Genomic DNA, 18,968 nt, shown 5'->3' on the forward strand with positions numbered 1-18,968 from the left:
GTTACTTGTACATTTTTAGAACTGTCAAAATTGTTTAACTGTATGGGTTACAGCTACAACCCATTTGAAATAATTACTGTTTTCTTAGTTAAGTTGATTCAGTGTCTTCCAATTCAATTGTTACAATGCATTGTTGGAATAAGGATCTTTACTACCATCTTTTGGTTCAAACTCACCATCTCCAATTTGAGTTTTCCTAATAAGTTAATAAGCTTTCAACTTTGGGACTTAACCTTAATGTTTCCATGCTCAGTATTTGACAATATTTATAATTTTATTTCAACTCAATAATTTAGAGTTGGACAGCACTTTCTACTCAAAAGTTCATGGAAATCCATGAACTTTTGAGTAGAAAGTGCTGTCTAACTCTAGACATTTGAAGAGGAAAGATTTATAGCAGTTGTGGAAAATGTGGAATTTTTGTGGAAATGCTACGTTATGTTAATTTTACATGCTTTTATTGAAAATAGTTGATTAATTGATACAGTGGATGTGAAAAGTTTCATTTGTAATGTAGAAATTTTCCAAGGCATTAAAATTCATCAAATCAAAGATTGCATTTGGAAACATGTTTTATCAGAAACTGAGTACTCACTTTTTGAACAGATTAAGGGTAATTTACATTATACATCTGGTCATCTTTGTCACCATCTTTGGCAAGAAAGTTTTGCCTGTCAGAGTGTCTGTTCCTGGTCACAAGTGTCTAGTGTGAGCAGTCAGTTGCAAGTTATTAAGCACTTTTGCTTTTGGTGTTAATTAATTTTTGTATTTTCAAATATGGGCGTAAAGCAGGCCTTTTTCCATATCCATCAAGGATTTGGTCAGGCTCACAATGGCAGCAGCTGGGTGGTGAATGAGAGGACATACTGCCTATGAAAAATTCTTGGAGATTTGCTCACTCAGATTCAATCTCAGATTTCCAGAGTAGTAGGCTGATGCCTTAACTGTCTTGCCAACTTTAAGTTAATAATTACTGCCAACAAAATGGATAGTTACAAATATTTAAAGGGAGTAATTGTCAGTCCAGTGACAGCTGGTTTCCTGCCACCAACCAGCTGTATATTGTAAATCAACCTTTAATTAACTCAAGTCTAGCACTTATTGAATGCTCAGTGAACATCCATGAAAAAATAATTCTGGGTTTATGAGGGTTGTGCGCTATGTATTTTTGATGATTTATGCAGTTGTAGATGAGCACGTGCACACTTACCCATTTAATCTCAATTAAATTTATATATTAAAGTCTAGCATTAATTTTTATCAGTTTATATATTTCAGGTGAGAGTTGGGTTAGTGCTCTCTGTTGTTTGCCCGAGTGCTGGTATTTTGTTATCTTTGTTTTACTTGTCTCACTATTGACTTTTCCATTAAAGCCCAATTCACTTTACCAAACCATTTACAGTTTTATCAAATATTTATCAATTGTGTTTTATGTACCAGACAAAGACTTGAGCAGTACTTGTAGTGTAAATATGTACTGTACATTGGACACAATTGATAAATATTTGACCAGTCTGAGCAGCTTGGTATTGGGTCTAAAGTTAACGATGATATTTGATTGATGTAGTCTTGATTTTATGCATTATTAAATTTGACTCTGACATCATCTTTACACTGATTGGTGTGAGATGGTGATTTACTTTTGTCATTGACTGTATAAAGAGCTTTGTATTATTGCTGTATTATGAATTTAATAATTTTGCTGTAAATATAGGACAAGCTCTGAATCTAACAATATTAGGACACTGGAGATTTTTGATGATAACATGGAAAATTCATGGAAATTTACAATGACAAACTTCTGTGAATCTGAGAAGTGAAATTTTAGCTAAATTTCTCATCTAGCTATCACTAAATTACATTATTTTGCAGTATCCTCAAAATGCTTTCCATGCTTTTTGATTCCAGGATTTATTTGAGTCTGAAATTTATTTTTAACAAAACCTTCATTCTTCAGCATTTATTGAGGGAGTACATGTGTGCACACATGTGCCTAACTCTCTACCTATAGTCAAATTGATTTGATTCCGATTATTAAGTACAGTGGTACCTCGTATAATGTACTTAATCCGTTCCAGTACACATCCGTTAAGTGAAACGTCTGTTATACGAAATGCATTTTCCCATAGAAATACATGTTAAAACATCTAATTCATTTTGCAGCATAAAATAACCGTACTGTATCATAAAAAAATGAACATGGGGTGCGTTCTTTTATTCCTCTGCGTAACTCTGTGCGAGCGACATCCATTAAAAAATTCCTGCGGAACGTGTTCCTAAATTCCGGTGGGAGTGCATGCTGTTTAACGGCAAAAACGGCCACTTGTAGCAGTTGTTTACAGTGGAAAGCAACATGGCATCCTCCATGACTAAGATAGTTTCATTTCCAGGTCCATTATGTGGTTTTATGAATGAGAATTTAGAAATTGTGAAAGCGCGAGTTAGCGCACACGGTGATGTAAGTGTCTTTACAAATTTTTTTCGAGGCTATTTTGAATGCTCTTTCAACAAATAATCCATTTTATGGTTAAATTGGGACCTTTCCTTTGCTTTTTAAAGCTCATAGTTTAGAATTATAGATTCCTCCATCATGATACTATCGATAGTGCGAGCGCCGCCATATTTCTTTCTTTCACTGTTGTTCCTAAATGCCTACAAACAGCAGCGCGCTCTCATAGTAGCAGAGACGCAGAGTGACCGCTATTAAAGAATGCACCCATGGAGCAGTCACCAATTATGCCAGAAAGTCCGTTATTCGAGGCGTACGTTATACGAGGTACCACTGTAGTTTTAAAATATAGCATGTTAAAATACAGCAGACTATTTGGCAATATATATTATATAGGTGACTCTCAATGACCAGAGGAGTTTTCTGAGTTTCCAGTTTTGAAGGAACCAATCACACACACACACACATACATACACAAAAAAATAGTTTATTCATGCACAAATGATACATTGACAAAAAAAATTGCCAACTATTATTATTCATAAGTTTTTTAAGCAGACTTTTTTCATGCTACCTACAATTTTTTTCAAAAATGAAATATTTACAAAAAATACTAATAATTATATTATCTACAACTGTATCACATACAGTATATAGTACATATATACTGTACAGTACTTATATTGTTGTACAGTATTGTTTACAGTACTTATAATGTATTATTGAAAGAATAAATTTTGATTTTAATAATTATAGTTTATTTATTTACCTGCTAAAAATAAATACTAATAAATTGGAGTTAGGAGTAAGAAGTTAGTTATTATATGGATAAACATTGTGAATTAGTATTTGATATCTACTGTAACAAAGATGGGGAATTAGAATTCTGTGTATTTTTGATGATTGTTAAAATTCTATTTTAATATATTTTTTTTAATTTTTAAATAGTTAAACAAAGATTAAAATTTATTATTATAATCAATCATTAACAAATTTTAATAATCAAATTTAAAATTATTTATTAAATTTTCATTTTCTAATTTAGAAACTTAATAATTTTAAATACAATTAAAAGTAATTAATTTTCATCTTATTTATTACAATATAATTTAAATCTTTAGCTCCTTAGTGATGAAAAAGGAAGAATAGCGGATATGGTAGAAGGTTTAGAGGAGGAAAGTAAAAAATCTCTTCAAATGGAAGCTGAAATGGAACGACAGCTGATTGAATTTGATTCAGAAAGAGAACATTATAAAGATCAAGTTACAACAGCTGAAATGAAAAATCAAGAACTTACATTTGAAATAGAAAAATTACAAGAAGAAATGGAAATTTTACGCAAACAAATGCAAGGATTTGGTGAAAGGACAGTTGTTAGTAGCTCTCCGATGCATCTTGGAGAAGGAGTAAGAAGTACCGTTGTCACAATGGTTTCTACTCCTCCGGCAATTAGAGTTATTCCAACAGTATCTCCTGCGGTTAGTCCACCTCGGGGAGTTGCAAGAGCAGTTAGCCCTAAGATTGGTCCAGCTCCTGCTACACCTATGAAACCTCCAGGTCTCGTTCCACAAATTCCAATGAAGGCAGCTACTCCAATAAATTCTCCACCAAAACCATTAATTAATGCTCCGGTATCTGCGACTGTTGTTTCAACTGCTTCTGGACAAAATGTAACAACATTAACATCCCCACAAAATCCTGCACTTAAAGGGACTGCTAAAAAATCATCTCCAGTACTTCCACCTAGATCTGTTTCACCTGTATCTTCTGATGTATCTGCTGAAAATATCCAACCATCTAGTACTACAAATATAGTACAAAACTTAGTTTATGCCGTTGCTGCATCAGAACAGCAAGCAGTTGCGAACGATAGTAATCAGACCGGACCTCGTCCTGCAGGAACTAAAATATTCACTACTAGCCAAGGAGGCAAAGTTATGGTTCATCTTTCCGGAAGTGCACCTATTTTGGCTACTAAAAAAACTCCTCCGATTGGACGGGGCACGCCACCACCCATACCACCTAACAAACCAGTATTAACATCTCAGTTGAAAAAGGACGCAAAACCTCCAGTGCCACCTCGAAATGATAATGCTTCTGAATCTACATTAGAACAAAAGATTCAGAAACCTCTTATTTCAGGTACACGTTTTGGTGTTGCTATTACAAAAGTTGCTACTCCCGAAGTAACAAGTGGAATTGCACAAATACCAGGGACTCCAGTATCGACCGACGAAGATCATAAGACAGGCACCCAGGTGGGTGAAAATGCCGACATTAGATATTTCAATGAAACTAAAACAAAAACATGCATTAAGAATGTATCTAATACTGAAAATTTTGTTGGTGTTGATGTGTTTGGACAAGAATTAGTTGATTTTCAGGAACTTCTAGTATCTATGGTATCAATTAAATCTGACGATGACCAGTGTAATATACAAGAGGAAACATGACTTAAATTATTTTTGTTTTGAATTATAATTTTTATGTATAAAGTTTTTTTTTACAAATATATGAATGCATGACAGCTATTTTAAAATACTCTGTTCAGACAACAATAATTTTATCAATAGCATGTTTGAAGTAAATTTGATATAAGAAAAAGTATGTAATTTCTGTTTTTTTTTTTCTTTTTGTTAAACTGAATTGACTTTTGCATGATGATGAAATTATGATTTGAATTTTGTTTTAATTTTGTGCTGCTTGTGATATTGCAAATTTAATATATTATAGTGTCATTTATCTTATAAATGCTTTAGAAATTTTACAAAACTTTACATACATTTGTTATTCTTAATACATAATCATACTATTTTAAATTATTTCACTAATTATTATTGTTACGAAATTAGTTAATTTTGAATTTAATTATAATTTTAATATTGTAAAAATCAGCTTAAAATTTTCAGCTAATTGTTTTCTTTTCTGAAATGTTTGATATGTGCATGTGGCCATGTATAAAGCTTGACAGTGTTTTTTGTTTTTTCTTTTGCTTTGCAGTTGTTAATTTTAAAATCATGCTTGTTAAATTGAAATTAAATGTTTTTGAATACCACAGATGTTGCATTAAATTTTAATACGGTAGTTTAATCTAAACTAAAATTAATATAAAAGTACTATTGTTTAATAATACTGTTGAAATATAGGCCAATGAAAATTACTTAATTTCATTTAAATTTTTAATCTTATCATCATTGATTTGAATCAAGGTATCCAGACATATTATAATCAATGATATCAATACAGATATTGAAAAATTATTTGCCATTTTTCATAGAAATGAATGCAGACAAAATTATTGAAATATTATGTAAGTTTTAATTAAATATGCAATTAAGATTGTGCATCAATGCTAATATAAGAGACTATTTAAATATCTGTTTATGATGTGATCATGCATGAATAGTTATGAGGACCATCGGGAGCTTGTATGGGGCCTGGGAGTAAAGCAGGCCCATTTGCATCAGTACTGTTAGACTGAAGTTAAAGGTTAGTGCATTTTTACTATACTTTTTAAAAGTTAGTGAAATGATACCACTGTTCACTGCTTATCACCATAAAATAGTCATTGAAAACCATTACAAACCCTTCGGTGTATCCAAAATAGAATTTGTTTCCATGCATTTACAGTTCATCTGGCAAATATTTTCAGGAATAAGTAGTCCCCAAATATTGGAAGTCATATAATAATCTTGTGTGTTTGTATACATTAATAAATAAATAACTTGTGGATACATTAAGTTTTATGCTAGAAATAATATCAAATTTTGATGCTCAATTGCTTTTATTCTATTGATTTGAATTTCCTACTAACTTTTCACAGAAAATTCAAATCAAAAGATATTTTATAGGGTCTGAAAATTATCTGTATAACTTATCCTTTAACAAAATTTATGATGGCACATTTAGAATTATTAAACAAGAATTTTTAGCAACTATATTTTCCAAAGTAGCAATGTTATAGACATTCAATATACGCACTATTAATGATTTGCAAAACACCTAGCCAATACTCTAAATGCTGCCGAACACTTCTTTGTCAGACTTGTGTCTGACTTCGTTTTGATAAACCATTCAACACGCTGTGCTTTCTCCTGTACATTTATTTTGGATAAGTACATATGATTATCTGAAAAAAGAAGAAACTTGTCAAAACTTAATATGACTAAATTTTGTTAAGTTTCTCTGTAAAATTTCAGTGTGAATTGTTACACTCGTCGATTGTCCATTATAATAGATGAAGTTGTAAAATGTATAAAGTATAATAATGTATAAAGTTAAGTACAGATAATTTTTGGACATCCTATAGAATTCATTGTTAATTTGGATTTCAATTTTTGAATTTTTATTTATTTCTTTCATAATGGCAAATAATTTTTCTACATGTTTAGAACAGTGGTACCCAAACTTTTCAATTGGTCAGTCAAATCGCACATAAATTATTAGTAGATGAGCCACAAATATTTTGTATATTCCATGTACAGTATACAAAAAGTAGTCCTGAGTAATATGTCAAATATATTTGCAAGCCAGATTTATCCCAAGGGCTATAGTTTGGGTATCACTGGCTTAGAATACTGAAAATTTATTATTTAATGTTTTCTACATTGCACAAAATATAATATAGTATTTCATATAATATAATAGTTATTCAGTTTTAATTTAAATATATACATAGTTACTTTAGTCTTTCAAAATATGTACAGTAAACTCAACTTCTTGAACATAAGTTCTTTGTTACAACTTCAAATAAAAATACAAATTTTTTTATTAATTTAAATTTTTTAAATTCAGTTTTATAGAAATATATTAAACAGTTAAAGAACCATATAAATTATTTACATGATCATATAATCACTTTTTAAATATTTAACTATTTTTCAAATTGTTATTGGAAGTATCACTAACAATTAGAAAAATATATCAGTTTTTAACTTCTTTGATTCATGTTTTTCAATACTTTTAATAATGAGATAGAGAATATTTCAAAAGAAGGAAATATTCAAGTTAAATTGTAGTAACACGGATCAGACTAGTTTATTTCCTGTTTATATATCTTGTCATCAGATGATGATTAATATAATTTATATTTAATTTCACAAGAATTTTCAAAGTAAATTTATATAATAATTTTTGAAAAAGATATTTCTATAGATGATGAATTTTTATTTTATATATGAAAGAAATGCTGATTTTAACCATATTTTATTACATGTTTGAATGATTAATTACATGATATTTTAATTAAATCAATTTAATTTACACAGCTTATTCAGTTTTCTCATTTTATAGTTTTATAATTTAACATTTTATCAGTTATGATGAAAGAAAATTGAGAACTGATTATGTTAAAATTTTTTATTATTATATATTTTTAGTTTTATAACTAATTATAATTTTTATTTTATTTTATAATTTAAGTTTTAAATATAAAGTATGTATAATAATTTTTGAATAAGTGAAATTTTGATACAGTATATTAGTTAGAAAGCCTAATATTACGTAACCTAATGATTCATACGTTACAGAAACCATATTTTTTATGTAACAATTTAAATTATATGCTAATTAAAGAAATTAATTATATAGTAGGAAAGATTATTCAATTCAGATAATGCCTTACTATATAATATAATAACTTTTTTTATATTGATGAAAAATTTAAATGTCACAAATTGAGAAAGGAATTTGATGAACGGCAGTGACATATTTTTGTAAATCTCGTCAAGATTAGGAAGTCGATGAGTGATATCAAACAGTAATAGTAAGCTTTCTTTTATCAATAACTTTCCAATACTGGGTTATATTACTTTAAATAGACAAAACACCTACACCAGCATACCTCAAATTAACGCATTTATTATCATTTTCATCTGTTTATACCTGAAGATCTGTTATGAACAGATGAAAATGTTAGTAAAAATATGTTACTTTGAGTTATTCTGGTGTAGATGTTTTGTCTGTGTTTAAAGCTTTCTTTTATAATATATATTAAATAAATTTACATTAGATGGCAAAACTTAATAGCAAAATAATTTTATAAAATCATAAATATACTTCGTTATGAAAATGCATTGCTTTTACAATGCATTTATAATGAAATATTAAAGGTATGATATATTTAACAAATATTATTAATTTAATTATTGAATATTAAATTTATATTCAATAAGTAATTTTATAATGTGTAAATTAATAATTTAATATTTGTTGTTATTGTACAGTTGTTCAAACTAATTCAAAAAAGTCACATAACATCAGTTTGGATATTTCTTGTTTAAGTCTTATTTTAAACATAAATGGTTTGAGTTAATCTTTATTATTAAAAAAAAGAAAAAGAAATAGCTCAAAATTTATATTGATTAAAATTTTCATATATGCAAATCTACTGTATTTATCAAAATATTTGAAATATGAAATCAAATTACAGTAGAGCATCGATTATCCGACCCCCGATTAACTGACTTATCGGTTAATCGACCGCGTTCTAGTCGGCAAATTCAAATGTCCGCTAGTGATGTGGCGCTATAATATTTGGCTATGTCTTGGCTACTTTAATATTATTTTTGTTAAATTTTTGCATGTTTTAGCTGACAGCATGGCTCGACTATGAAAGGGAGGCTAGTATTTAAACCAGGCCTCATACACTATACTAATAATGTATTTTTTCATACTTTTCGGTTATCCGACCAACCCGAGTCCCCAATTAAGTCGGATAATCGATGCTCTACTGTATTTATTCAAATTTAATTTATTAGTATATATTTTTTTAATAATTATTATATATTTGATTATATTTTGTATGTATATATATTTCATTTCATTTTTTAAAATAGTTTCCTGAATTAATTCTATTTGTTTTTTTCCAATGTCTTAATTTATGTTTACTTAAACCAAATTAGTATTATACACTCAAACCTGTTTTTGTGCAGTCTATTTTTGTGCGATTTTTTTATTTGTGCAATTTGTTTTGTGTGATTTTTTGTGTGCGGTATATGAATTTCAATCAAATTGGTATACTGCACAAAAATAATTGCACAAAACACATTACACGTATAAAAAATCGCACAAAAAAAGACCGCATAAAAACAGGTTTGAGTGTAATATAAATAATAATTTTTTGTAAGTTCTCCTCTCTCATGTGTAGAAGAAAAGCTACATCTTATCTAAATAAGGATCAAAATTATGATTTCAAACTAAAATAAAACTGTTCACAAGTAATACAAATTGAAGCAAATATTTGAATTTCTGATTATATGATGGATATGTCATTAGCATCTAAATCATTTAGAAAATGATACAGACATTATTATTATATAATCATTAAAATAACACACACGATACATTTACATTAGTTTTTTCCATATGTTTAGGTGATAAATTAGTAATGATTTAAGAAGTATCAGTTACAATTTTGTTGCAATCCCCCCCTTTTTTTTCCACATCTGTTCAGAATTAAATTTATTATTATTATTGACAGAAACATTCTTTAATCAAATTGGAGATTTTTTTATTACAAAATCTTTGGATAGTAAAGTATGGTTAAAAAACTTGGAAATAATTTATCCAACTAAATAAATCAAAATTCATTTAAAATTTTAAAAATTCCATTTATGTTGTGTATTCTTTATAATAAATTTAATTAATATAAATATATAATATTAATTGCAGATAAATATTACTATTTTCCTTGAGTAATCTTTATGTAATATTGAGAATCAACTTGTGTATTGTCAATTTTCAACATTTTATACATTTTGTTGCGCAATCTAATTCCATTTATACATTTTCTTTTACGTATCTGAAATCTTTAGACAATGACATAATTTAACTCAGTTCCAGCTTACAGATTCAGTATCATATAATAAAGAAAATTGTCATTAAATTTTTTCTTTAATGACATAATTTATAATAGATTTGATTTTTGTGAAATCGTGTTGTATTATTCTTCGAAGTATCAAACACAAATTCGTGTTAATAACAACCACTTGGCTTTTTTCCACCTTTATTTAGTTGATACGGTACACGTTTTGAGCCTTATGCCCCTCATCAGTCAACTAAAATAATATAAAATAATGTATACAGCGTTTTTACCGACAAGTTATATAAACATTTAAACGTATATAACATACCAGTTCTTCCCCCAGTATGGCACTTGTACACGGTAAGTTTGGACATTACAAACTCAAGGATAAAAGTTATAAAATTCTTGTACATCTATTTTGAGTTAAAAAGTACAACTATTTAGTATAACAATAAATTTAAATCAACTGTGAATAAAACTGGGACAAGTTCTTACTTTGTTGTTCTCTTGTACTTCTTAGTAGATGGTTAATACACAGTACATTTTCAAAGGTCGTTCGAGCACTTTTGGCTCGTTTATGTTGAAACAGAATCCAGAAAATTTCTTTAAAGACAAATTTGTAGACAAACTTTGGGTATAAGTTTTAGTCTGAACTTTCCCCTGTTGAACGTTGTTTAGGTTGTGTGACATTTAAAATTTGCATAACTACATGTAGGGGGTTGAAACGAAGTAAGCCCCCTAGTGGTATTTTTGGTAACATATTAAGATTTATTGTATTTTTAACCAAATATTAAAATTTATAATATATTTAACCAGTTTTTGTTAATATTTATACTTGTATTTTTATTTATACAATTTTCTGAGTTAATTATAGCAAAACTTTCTTTAAACTTTCTATTATATATGTCTTTTTCTTTATACAAAATTTTGGTGTTGTCCTTATCAATATTACAATTATTTATTAAGCAGTGGTCGTGGAAAACGGATTGCATCCTTTGGTGCTTCATCTCAGCTATATGTTCTTTTATTCGTATTTTTAATTTCCGTTTTGTTTCTCCGATGTAGGTATGTGGGTCTTTGCAAGTACATGGTATTTCATAAACAACGTTTTTGGATTCTTCGATGTTTTCATCAAGTTGTTTTTTTCCTTCTTCTTCTTCAGATAATTTATAATAATTAATCTAATCCAAGTTCAGAACCAGAAAATAAAATAAATGCAAATTTTTCACAGATAAAACATTTTGATTAAATAAACCAAATGAATCAGCCTATTGAATATTTTTAAAAATGAAACCCATAGGGTAGAAATAAAAAAAGTAAACTAAAAAAACAGATTTAATAATTACAGCATAAGAGTGAATTTAAGCAAATAATAATAATAATTGTTAAATTTGAAAAAAGTAACTTTATATTAATTTATTTTTTATATATATATTAACTATAAATAGAATATCTAATTAATACTAAAGTAACCCAAACCTAACCTAAATAATGCATCAAAATCTAAGTAATTATAAAAAAGCTAATAGAAGTGAAAAATTAACAAGCAACGTTAATTATTAACAATATAAATATAAAAAAAAAAAGGATCAAAAAGGAAGCAAGCAAATGGCAAGAATTTGCAATAAATCTATCCACAGTGACAAAGTCTATAGTTGATTACACATCAAAAGAAAATATGATTAAATGCTCTCAAAAAGGAGTAGATTCCTCCTAGCAATTTTTCAATTAAATTACAATCAAACAATAAATAATGTGTTCTAAAACTCGGATAATACAAAATAGCTTCTAGCCGGGATGAAACTAATTCCAACGGGCAGAGAACTTACATCGAAGTCAAATATTTCAGCAGATAACATGGGAATTTTTAAAGATAAAATATGACGTTTCGTAAAATATAAGCCATTTTAATTTTTAAGGTTTTGAATTTTCCCGACGACACAAAACATCCTGTTTTGACTGTAGTTAAGTTTACATTTAACCTTGTTTTTTTCTTCTATGAATCTTGTTAATTTTGAAAAGAAACAAACTTTTATTTTCACCTTTCTTCACTAGTATTAGAACAACTGAGAAAAATAAACTGCTTTTTTTAACAGTTTGTTTACTTTAAAAGTCAAACGATCTTGGATCTTAGGTCATCTTGAATTTCAAGAAAATAAAAATCGGAAAACATCAAGAACTAGAACATTTTGTGGTATTTTTTGAATAAAATTTAAAATTTAAAAAAAATTCAACTGTGTCATCTCAATTGTTTTAATTATTGAGTTTTTTTTATTTAAGAAAACTTTGAGAATGAATAATAACCCCAAAATATTGAGTTTTAAAATAAACAGATTTAAAAAATCAGTTTTTTATTAATGAATTGTTTCCTATAAAACCATTAGGCTTGTGAAACTTGTATTAAAAATATCACAAACTTTACAAACTTAATAAAACCAAATTTTATTTTATTAAATAATAATGGATAATTACAAAAATATTATTTTAAATTGAAATATAATTATGATATATTCAGAAACTAAATTATTTGCTTCTTTAATTTTGTACCTATCACAATATTCAATAATTGTTGTATAATTTATTTTTGTTTTCCTTTATATTTTTTAATTCTTCTTCACTAGAGTAAGCAATTTCCTGTTTTTCAATAAAATAGTTCAATAAAGAGAAGTCAAATGCAATTTAAACTGCATGTAATTGATTTTATAATTATTTAAAACAAGATAGATAAATCACCATTTTTTTAGAGATGATGATATATATTTTATATACACGAGATAACTGTAATTAAAGTACTCCTGTTTGGATTCAACCAGATATGGTATAGTGATATTTGAGGATGTAGAAGACATTTCCTTAAAAAAACTTTAGTACCAAAATTTACCACTAAGGCACTTTTGGTACTGCAAGCAACAAACATTTTATTTGTACAAACATTCAAGCTATACAGAGACCTTAGTGATGCAGCGGGTGCTGTTCAATGTGGTTTCTGTTCTGAGGGTGGAGCCAGAAGGCAATGGATGTAGTGTGTTAAACAGCTGACTTAGTTATTCTGTAATGTTTCTCTTTCAGTCTGCCAAATTTGCAATGGGATCTCGACCGCACTTTTGTGTTGCTTGTAATGTCAAAGTGCTGAGTTTTGATACTAATTTGTTTTTTTTTTCTTTTTATGGAAATGTCACCATATCAAATTTGATTGCATTCAAACAGCTAAATATCTTTCTAGACAACATTGAATGAAAGGTACAGTACTTTATATAAACAGTATATCAACTGTTATATACACAGTAAACATAAAGTAGAATCATGAATATACAAGGTCATAAATTTTTATCTTAAGTTTTCTTAAGATAACTAAAGATAACTTTCTTAAGTGAAAACTTTTCAAACAATCGGCAAATTCTACTAAGAATAGAATTTGCCGATTGTTTGAAAAGTTTTCACTTTCCGAAGCAACTGGTAATTTTGATAGCCAACTAGCCATTAAAAGCTAAACTGAAATTGTAATTTTGTAACAAAAATACTTTATTATTTAAAGTAAATTATACATAATAATTATTAATTTTTTTCTAACAGTAGCTTAAGTACTTTTCTAAATTTAATTAAATCTGTATTTTTAAACTGGTATTTAACATTAAATCTTATCAACAATAGATAATGTACAGTACATTTATAAATATTACTATTAAAATAGTTTTAAGAATTACTATTTCATATCAAATAAATATTTTAATGTAATAAAAACTCACTCAAAAATACAAAATTGTTTGACTTTATTTAGGTTACCGGACCAAGGTGATACAGCGATATATGTTGGATATTCTATTTTGCTCTTCAAGATATCTAAAAGAGCCTTACAGAAAATTCTTGACCAGAAAATGCCAGCTTATCATAATTTTACCTGAAAATATCTTTAACATTTTTGTAGTCTTTAGTGTCTATGAAAATCATTTTCCCAAAATAGACTCCTTTAATTGCCATGTAAAAATTTGTTAACGTCTTAAACGATAGATGTTATTTGTTTGTATTGAATGTGCATGGTGTACTGGATAAAACATATGATATGAATTCTGTATTCAGAAAATATACATACAGTTGTATACACCACTTTAAGCTCATATATATATATATATATATAATATATATATATATTTGGAATAATAATCCAAGCAATGCAATAAATAGAAATGTGCAAATATTCTTTTTTAATAAGAGATTGAATTCATACAAACTTTTATATGTTGCATTTATTTAATTTTTAATATTATTGCATATAGTATAATAAATGTCACTTTTGTTTCAGACAAAATTTTAGAATCTGTAACTTTCAAATATTGCCAAACAATAAAAAATGTCATAAGCAAAACATGGTAATATAAAAATATTGAAGGTATAAATTATCCGTCATGTAAAATACGTGATTTTACACAATTAATGCTTTTATCAGACGTGCATCAGAATTATGGATAGTGAACAACATTTTAAATAATTCTACTCACGAGTCCTTGTCATTTGGTAATGAATGACTCATATTGGTGCTGAGAAAGATTCAAATACAAAACTTTATAAGAATAATAAAGTGACGAAAATAAGTAATTAATGAGACTGGTAAAGAATGTTTTGTTTTACAAACAATGAAATCTTCTGTTATTTTTTCTAATTCGATAATACAAATGAAGTCTCTAAAACTACATCTAATATATTTAAGAACATATACATTGTAATTTTTTATAATTGGTTTTCTTATTGATTTTAAACGAATTATATTGGAATGCTTTTTTTTTTATAATTGAATTAGTATATCCTTACTTATTACAGTATATAGGCTTAATTAAAAATAAGTTTATTTAATATCTAGAAATACAAAAGAGTATAGTTTAATTTCCATTTATTAATATAAATTTAATTCTAGATATACAGTTGGAAATGAAACTAAAGATATATTGTAGAATATCTCCTACATGCACTAAAAGTTTGACAGATTAGAAAACAATTATGAAAAGAAGATTGCTAAATATCAGTCAGAATTTATTTATAAAATATAGATAAATTTATTCATTCAAATATTCCCAAAAAATATTAAACTTTTTATTTAGAATAAAATTTTCATAAACGTCTTAAAGATTTTTGCTTGAAAAGAATTTAAAAGAGAAAAAAAACTCTTCATATATTATGATGTGTGTACATTGTGTTTGGTACATTCTTGAAAAATCCTCAGAAAGAAAAGATCAAAAACTTCAAAACTTGTCTAAATAAGAAATTTAATTTTTATAGGATATAAATAAAATCACAAATTACTTTTCCTGCAAATAATTTTGCTTTTTCTGTAGCTCTAAACTCTTCTTTTCTGCTTATTGGAGTCTTAAAAATATAGTTTTACTTAGAAGACACTGCAGAAGGATGGATAGGTTTGAAAACACTTGGTTCTATAAGTAAAATTATTTATTTTTAAGACTCCAATAAGCAGAAAAGTAGAGTTTATTAATCTATATATAGAGTTAATGATTTTTCTTTGTTGAAATTTCTTTAATTTGTGACTGACTAAACTTATTGAAGTTTAAATTCTTTGGATGATAATCTTAAAGATTAAAATCAAAATTATAATATATATATTTTTTAGACGTATTGTTAAAGTTACTGTTCTTTTATACCAGTTATAGTAATTGATATGGAAATGAATGTATTGATTTATTTCACTTGGTATGAAGGTTTTATTGATATCTCATTTTTTGTTATTAAAATAATGAAGAAAGAGATAGAGGAAATCAATTTTATTTTCTTCATTTTCAAAACAATAATTATATTTTTAAAAACAAAATAATTATTGAAACAGTATCTCCTTATAATGTGAATTCAAATAATGAAATCATAGAACAAGAGATTTTAAATTACATAGTGAAAATATTCGAATTTTTTATGTTTGTCTTCATTATTTTGGGTTTTCTAAAATATGTATTTGTGAGTATTCTCACAAAACTAACAAAGGACCTACAGTTTCTGCAGATGTCGAGGGTATTGTAATAAGTATCTAGAATACTTTTCAGATGCAAGATCCCTGCACTGCTGCAGAGTATAATAGTTCTACAGGAGAGTATTTTACTACGTATAATGACAAAATTATATGAGTCTTTTGTAACCTTACTCTGTTATTAATTTTCTTCAGTAAATAAATAAATATCCAGAATGCAAATTTTAGTATATATATATATACATATACATATATAAATCACATATCTATCTGAAGAAAGGAATTAAAACTTTGAAAGAAAATAATAACTTGCTGATGGAGGCTTCATATCTCACAAGGCCAGCCAGATTTTTCTGATTTTAAGTAGGAAAATTTTATTTACCGAATTTTATATTCTGGATTTATGATTTATTTATTTCTTAACAAAATATCATACAAATGTAATATATACACCATAAACAACTTTTATAAGAGATTAGCATATCTGTTACTAAAGTAAGATTGGCTTTAGTAATTTTAAATTATTAATGTATTTTATTTTAAGGCTTGCATTAGATAAAATCAGTTTTATTTATATTGAGATTTTTTTCTTTCTCACAAATTTATTGCCAAGTGTTGACATATTACTATACAGGAATATTATTTCCAGTATATTTTGGAAATAGACAATAATTTTATGAAATAATGTTTCATACATTTTTATTAATGGCGGTTTGTAGTTTTGTAGTACCAGTTTACATCAAACTTTCTTTTTTGCATTTAAATTGGATTTGTTGTTTATTGACAAATTAGCCAACTTAATTGTCAACTGTGCACACTTTTGTTGTTTAAAATATTTATATATATTGGTCGATGTAAGCAATTTGACTATAACCGATTTATTTGACCATATCATTTTTATGTACTATGTTTATAGTTTCATTGAATACTCATATTGTTTTATATAATACTTTAAGAGCTTAATCTAATTATACTTAAAAGCATTTTTTTTTTGTCAGAGTGAGGTACTTGTACTTAAATTACTTAATTATATTTAAAATTTTTTAATGTAAGTTTATATATTATGTAGAATATATTTAATTCTAATTTCTTTCATTTTAAGTAAATTTTAACTCTCTCTCCAAAAATAATCATTGTAACTGCCTGTAGAGAAAAAAGTAAATTACTTGATAAAAGATTTTATAAATAATTAAAATGAAAAATAAATCGAACAATCCAGTCGCATTAATTACTTGACATCTATCATATAAATCTTTAAAAAACAAAATGTAGATGATCTATATTTAAAATAGATCAATTTGGCAATTCTGCTATAGTTTTATGCATGTTTAATGAATGTTCACATACTTGTATACACATCATTTAGGAAAAAAATATACAATTAGATAAATGAATTGTATGTAAGTATATTTAATATGTTTTATAATTTAGTCAGTAATAGAATGCAAAAATAGCATTAAAATCAGAAAATTTAATTTTTGACAAAAATATTATTTTTGAACTTCTAAAAATCAATAGTAATATTTATTATTTTGTAATAGAATCAATGTAGAAATAAATTTATATGTTATATAAAAATGAATTGGATCGGTGAAATCCATTTTTACAGTATTATTATTTATATATTCATCTAGTCAATTTTACTTAACCTTTCAGTTTTGTATGCAATTTATTGTATAATTTATTGACTCATCATTAACAATTATCCATTATCTATCTTTCTATTATGTGTAAAACTATGTTAATTGGATGCTTAACTGTCATCAAAAGATAAAAAGATTAAATTAGATATTTGTTTTTTAAATTAAACATTACTTTTTCAAATTCAGTATAAACTATTACGATTATTTGAAATTTGTATTTGTAATTTAAGAATTATTTTATCGTATTAATGTAAAAAAATTAATATAAAATATCTGGCTTCCATTAGTTAAATAATTAATATTGCATTTGCCATAGATATGTAGAATGTGTGTATGCATGTTTGTTTTTTATGAGAGTGATTGACATTTATACTGAATTTTAAAAATAAATGATAATTTATACATTCAAACCAATGAAAGAAGTAATGTTTTAAGTGCAATCAACTGTATAAAATAATATTCAAAAGAGATGTTTTATTTTAAAGAAATGAAAATAAGAACTTTTATAACATTATTATTTCCATTTTATTTTATTAATTTTTTACTACTGTTATGTATGTCAATATTTATCTACATTAAAATGCAATGGATTGTTTATTGTGGACTAGTCTACTTAAATATATTTACTAAGGTGCTTTGAAGGATGAAATTTTACATAAAAAAAAATAATAATAAAAAATAAATTGCCTGTACAAAAAGGCTTCTCTTCCACAGCATCTGTGGTTTACTCAGGATGGCTCCCATTTATTCTCTAAATGTATTATTTAGCTGTATTAGAGAAGGCTTCATTATTAGTATATATTGTAATATGCCAATAAACTTTATTTATGAAAGTTTTGTGCCATTTTTAATATATACTTTGTTGATTTTTGTTGTGCTTGATGGATATAGGCAATGTAATCGATAATAAATTACTTTGTAATAAAGAATTTTCAGTTTTATTCTGAAAGAGGCTGTCTTACTATTATTATTTAAGTCAAACTAAACTTTATAATTGAAAAACAACAATAACCTATAGTTTATTGAGTGTTTTTCACACACAGCTATTTGGATATTAGAATACAAGATTGCCTTATATAACTAAACTCTATAAGTAAGTTAAATTAC

The 18,968-nt window shown here is 26.5% G+C and overlaps 1 protein-coding gene across 2 annotated transcripts in view; it reads left to right on the top strand.

Moving 5' to 3' along the window:
* LOC136986085 (CTTNBP2 N-terminal-like protein) overlaps positions 1-16,662 on the top strand; it is a 50,547-nt gene extending 33,885 nt beyond the window's left edge. Inside the window, exons 6-7 of one of the 2 annotated variants that reach the window (XM_067283547.1) lie at positions 3,571-4,707; positions 14,032-16,662. In XM_067283547.1, the coding sequence (XP_067139648.1) occupies positions 3,571-4,707; positions 14,032-14,049 (1,155 nt within the window). In that variant the 3' untranslated portion in view covers positions 14,050-16,662. Of the gene's footprint in view, positions 1-3,570; positions 5,507-14,031 lie in introns of those variants that run through there. The other variant, XM_067283546.1, reaches the window with a different exon arrangement.
* Positions 16,663-18,968: the final 2,306 nt, after the last annotated feature.

The sequence above is a fragment of the Centruroides vittatus genome, unplaced genomic scaffold, assembly GCF_030686945.1.
Source record: "Centruroides vittatus isolate TY-2023 unplaced genomic scaffold, ASM3068694v2 contig_990, whole genome shotgun sequence".
Taxonomy (NCBI): Eukaryota; Metazoa; Arthropoda; class Arachnida; order Scorpiones; family Buthidae; genus Centruroides; species Centruroides vittatus.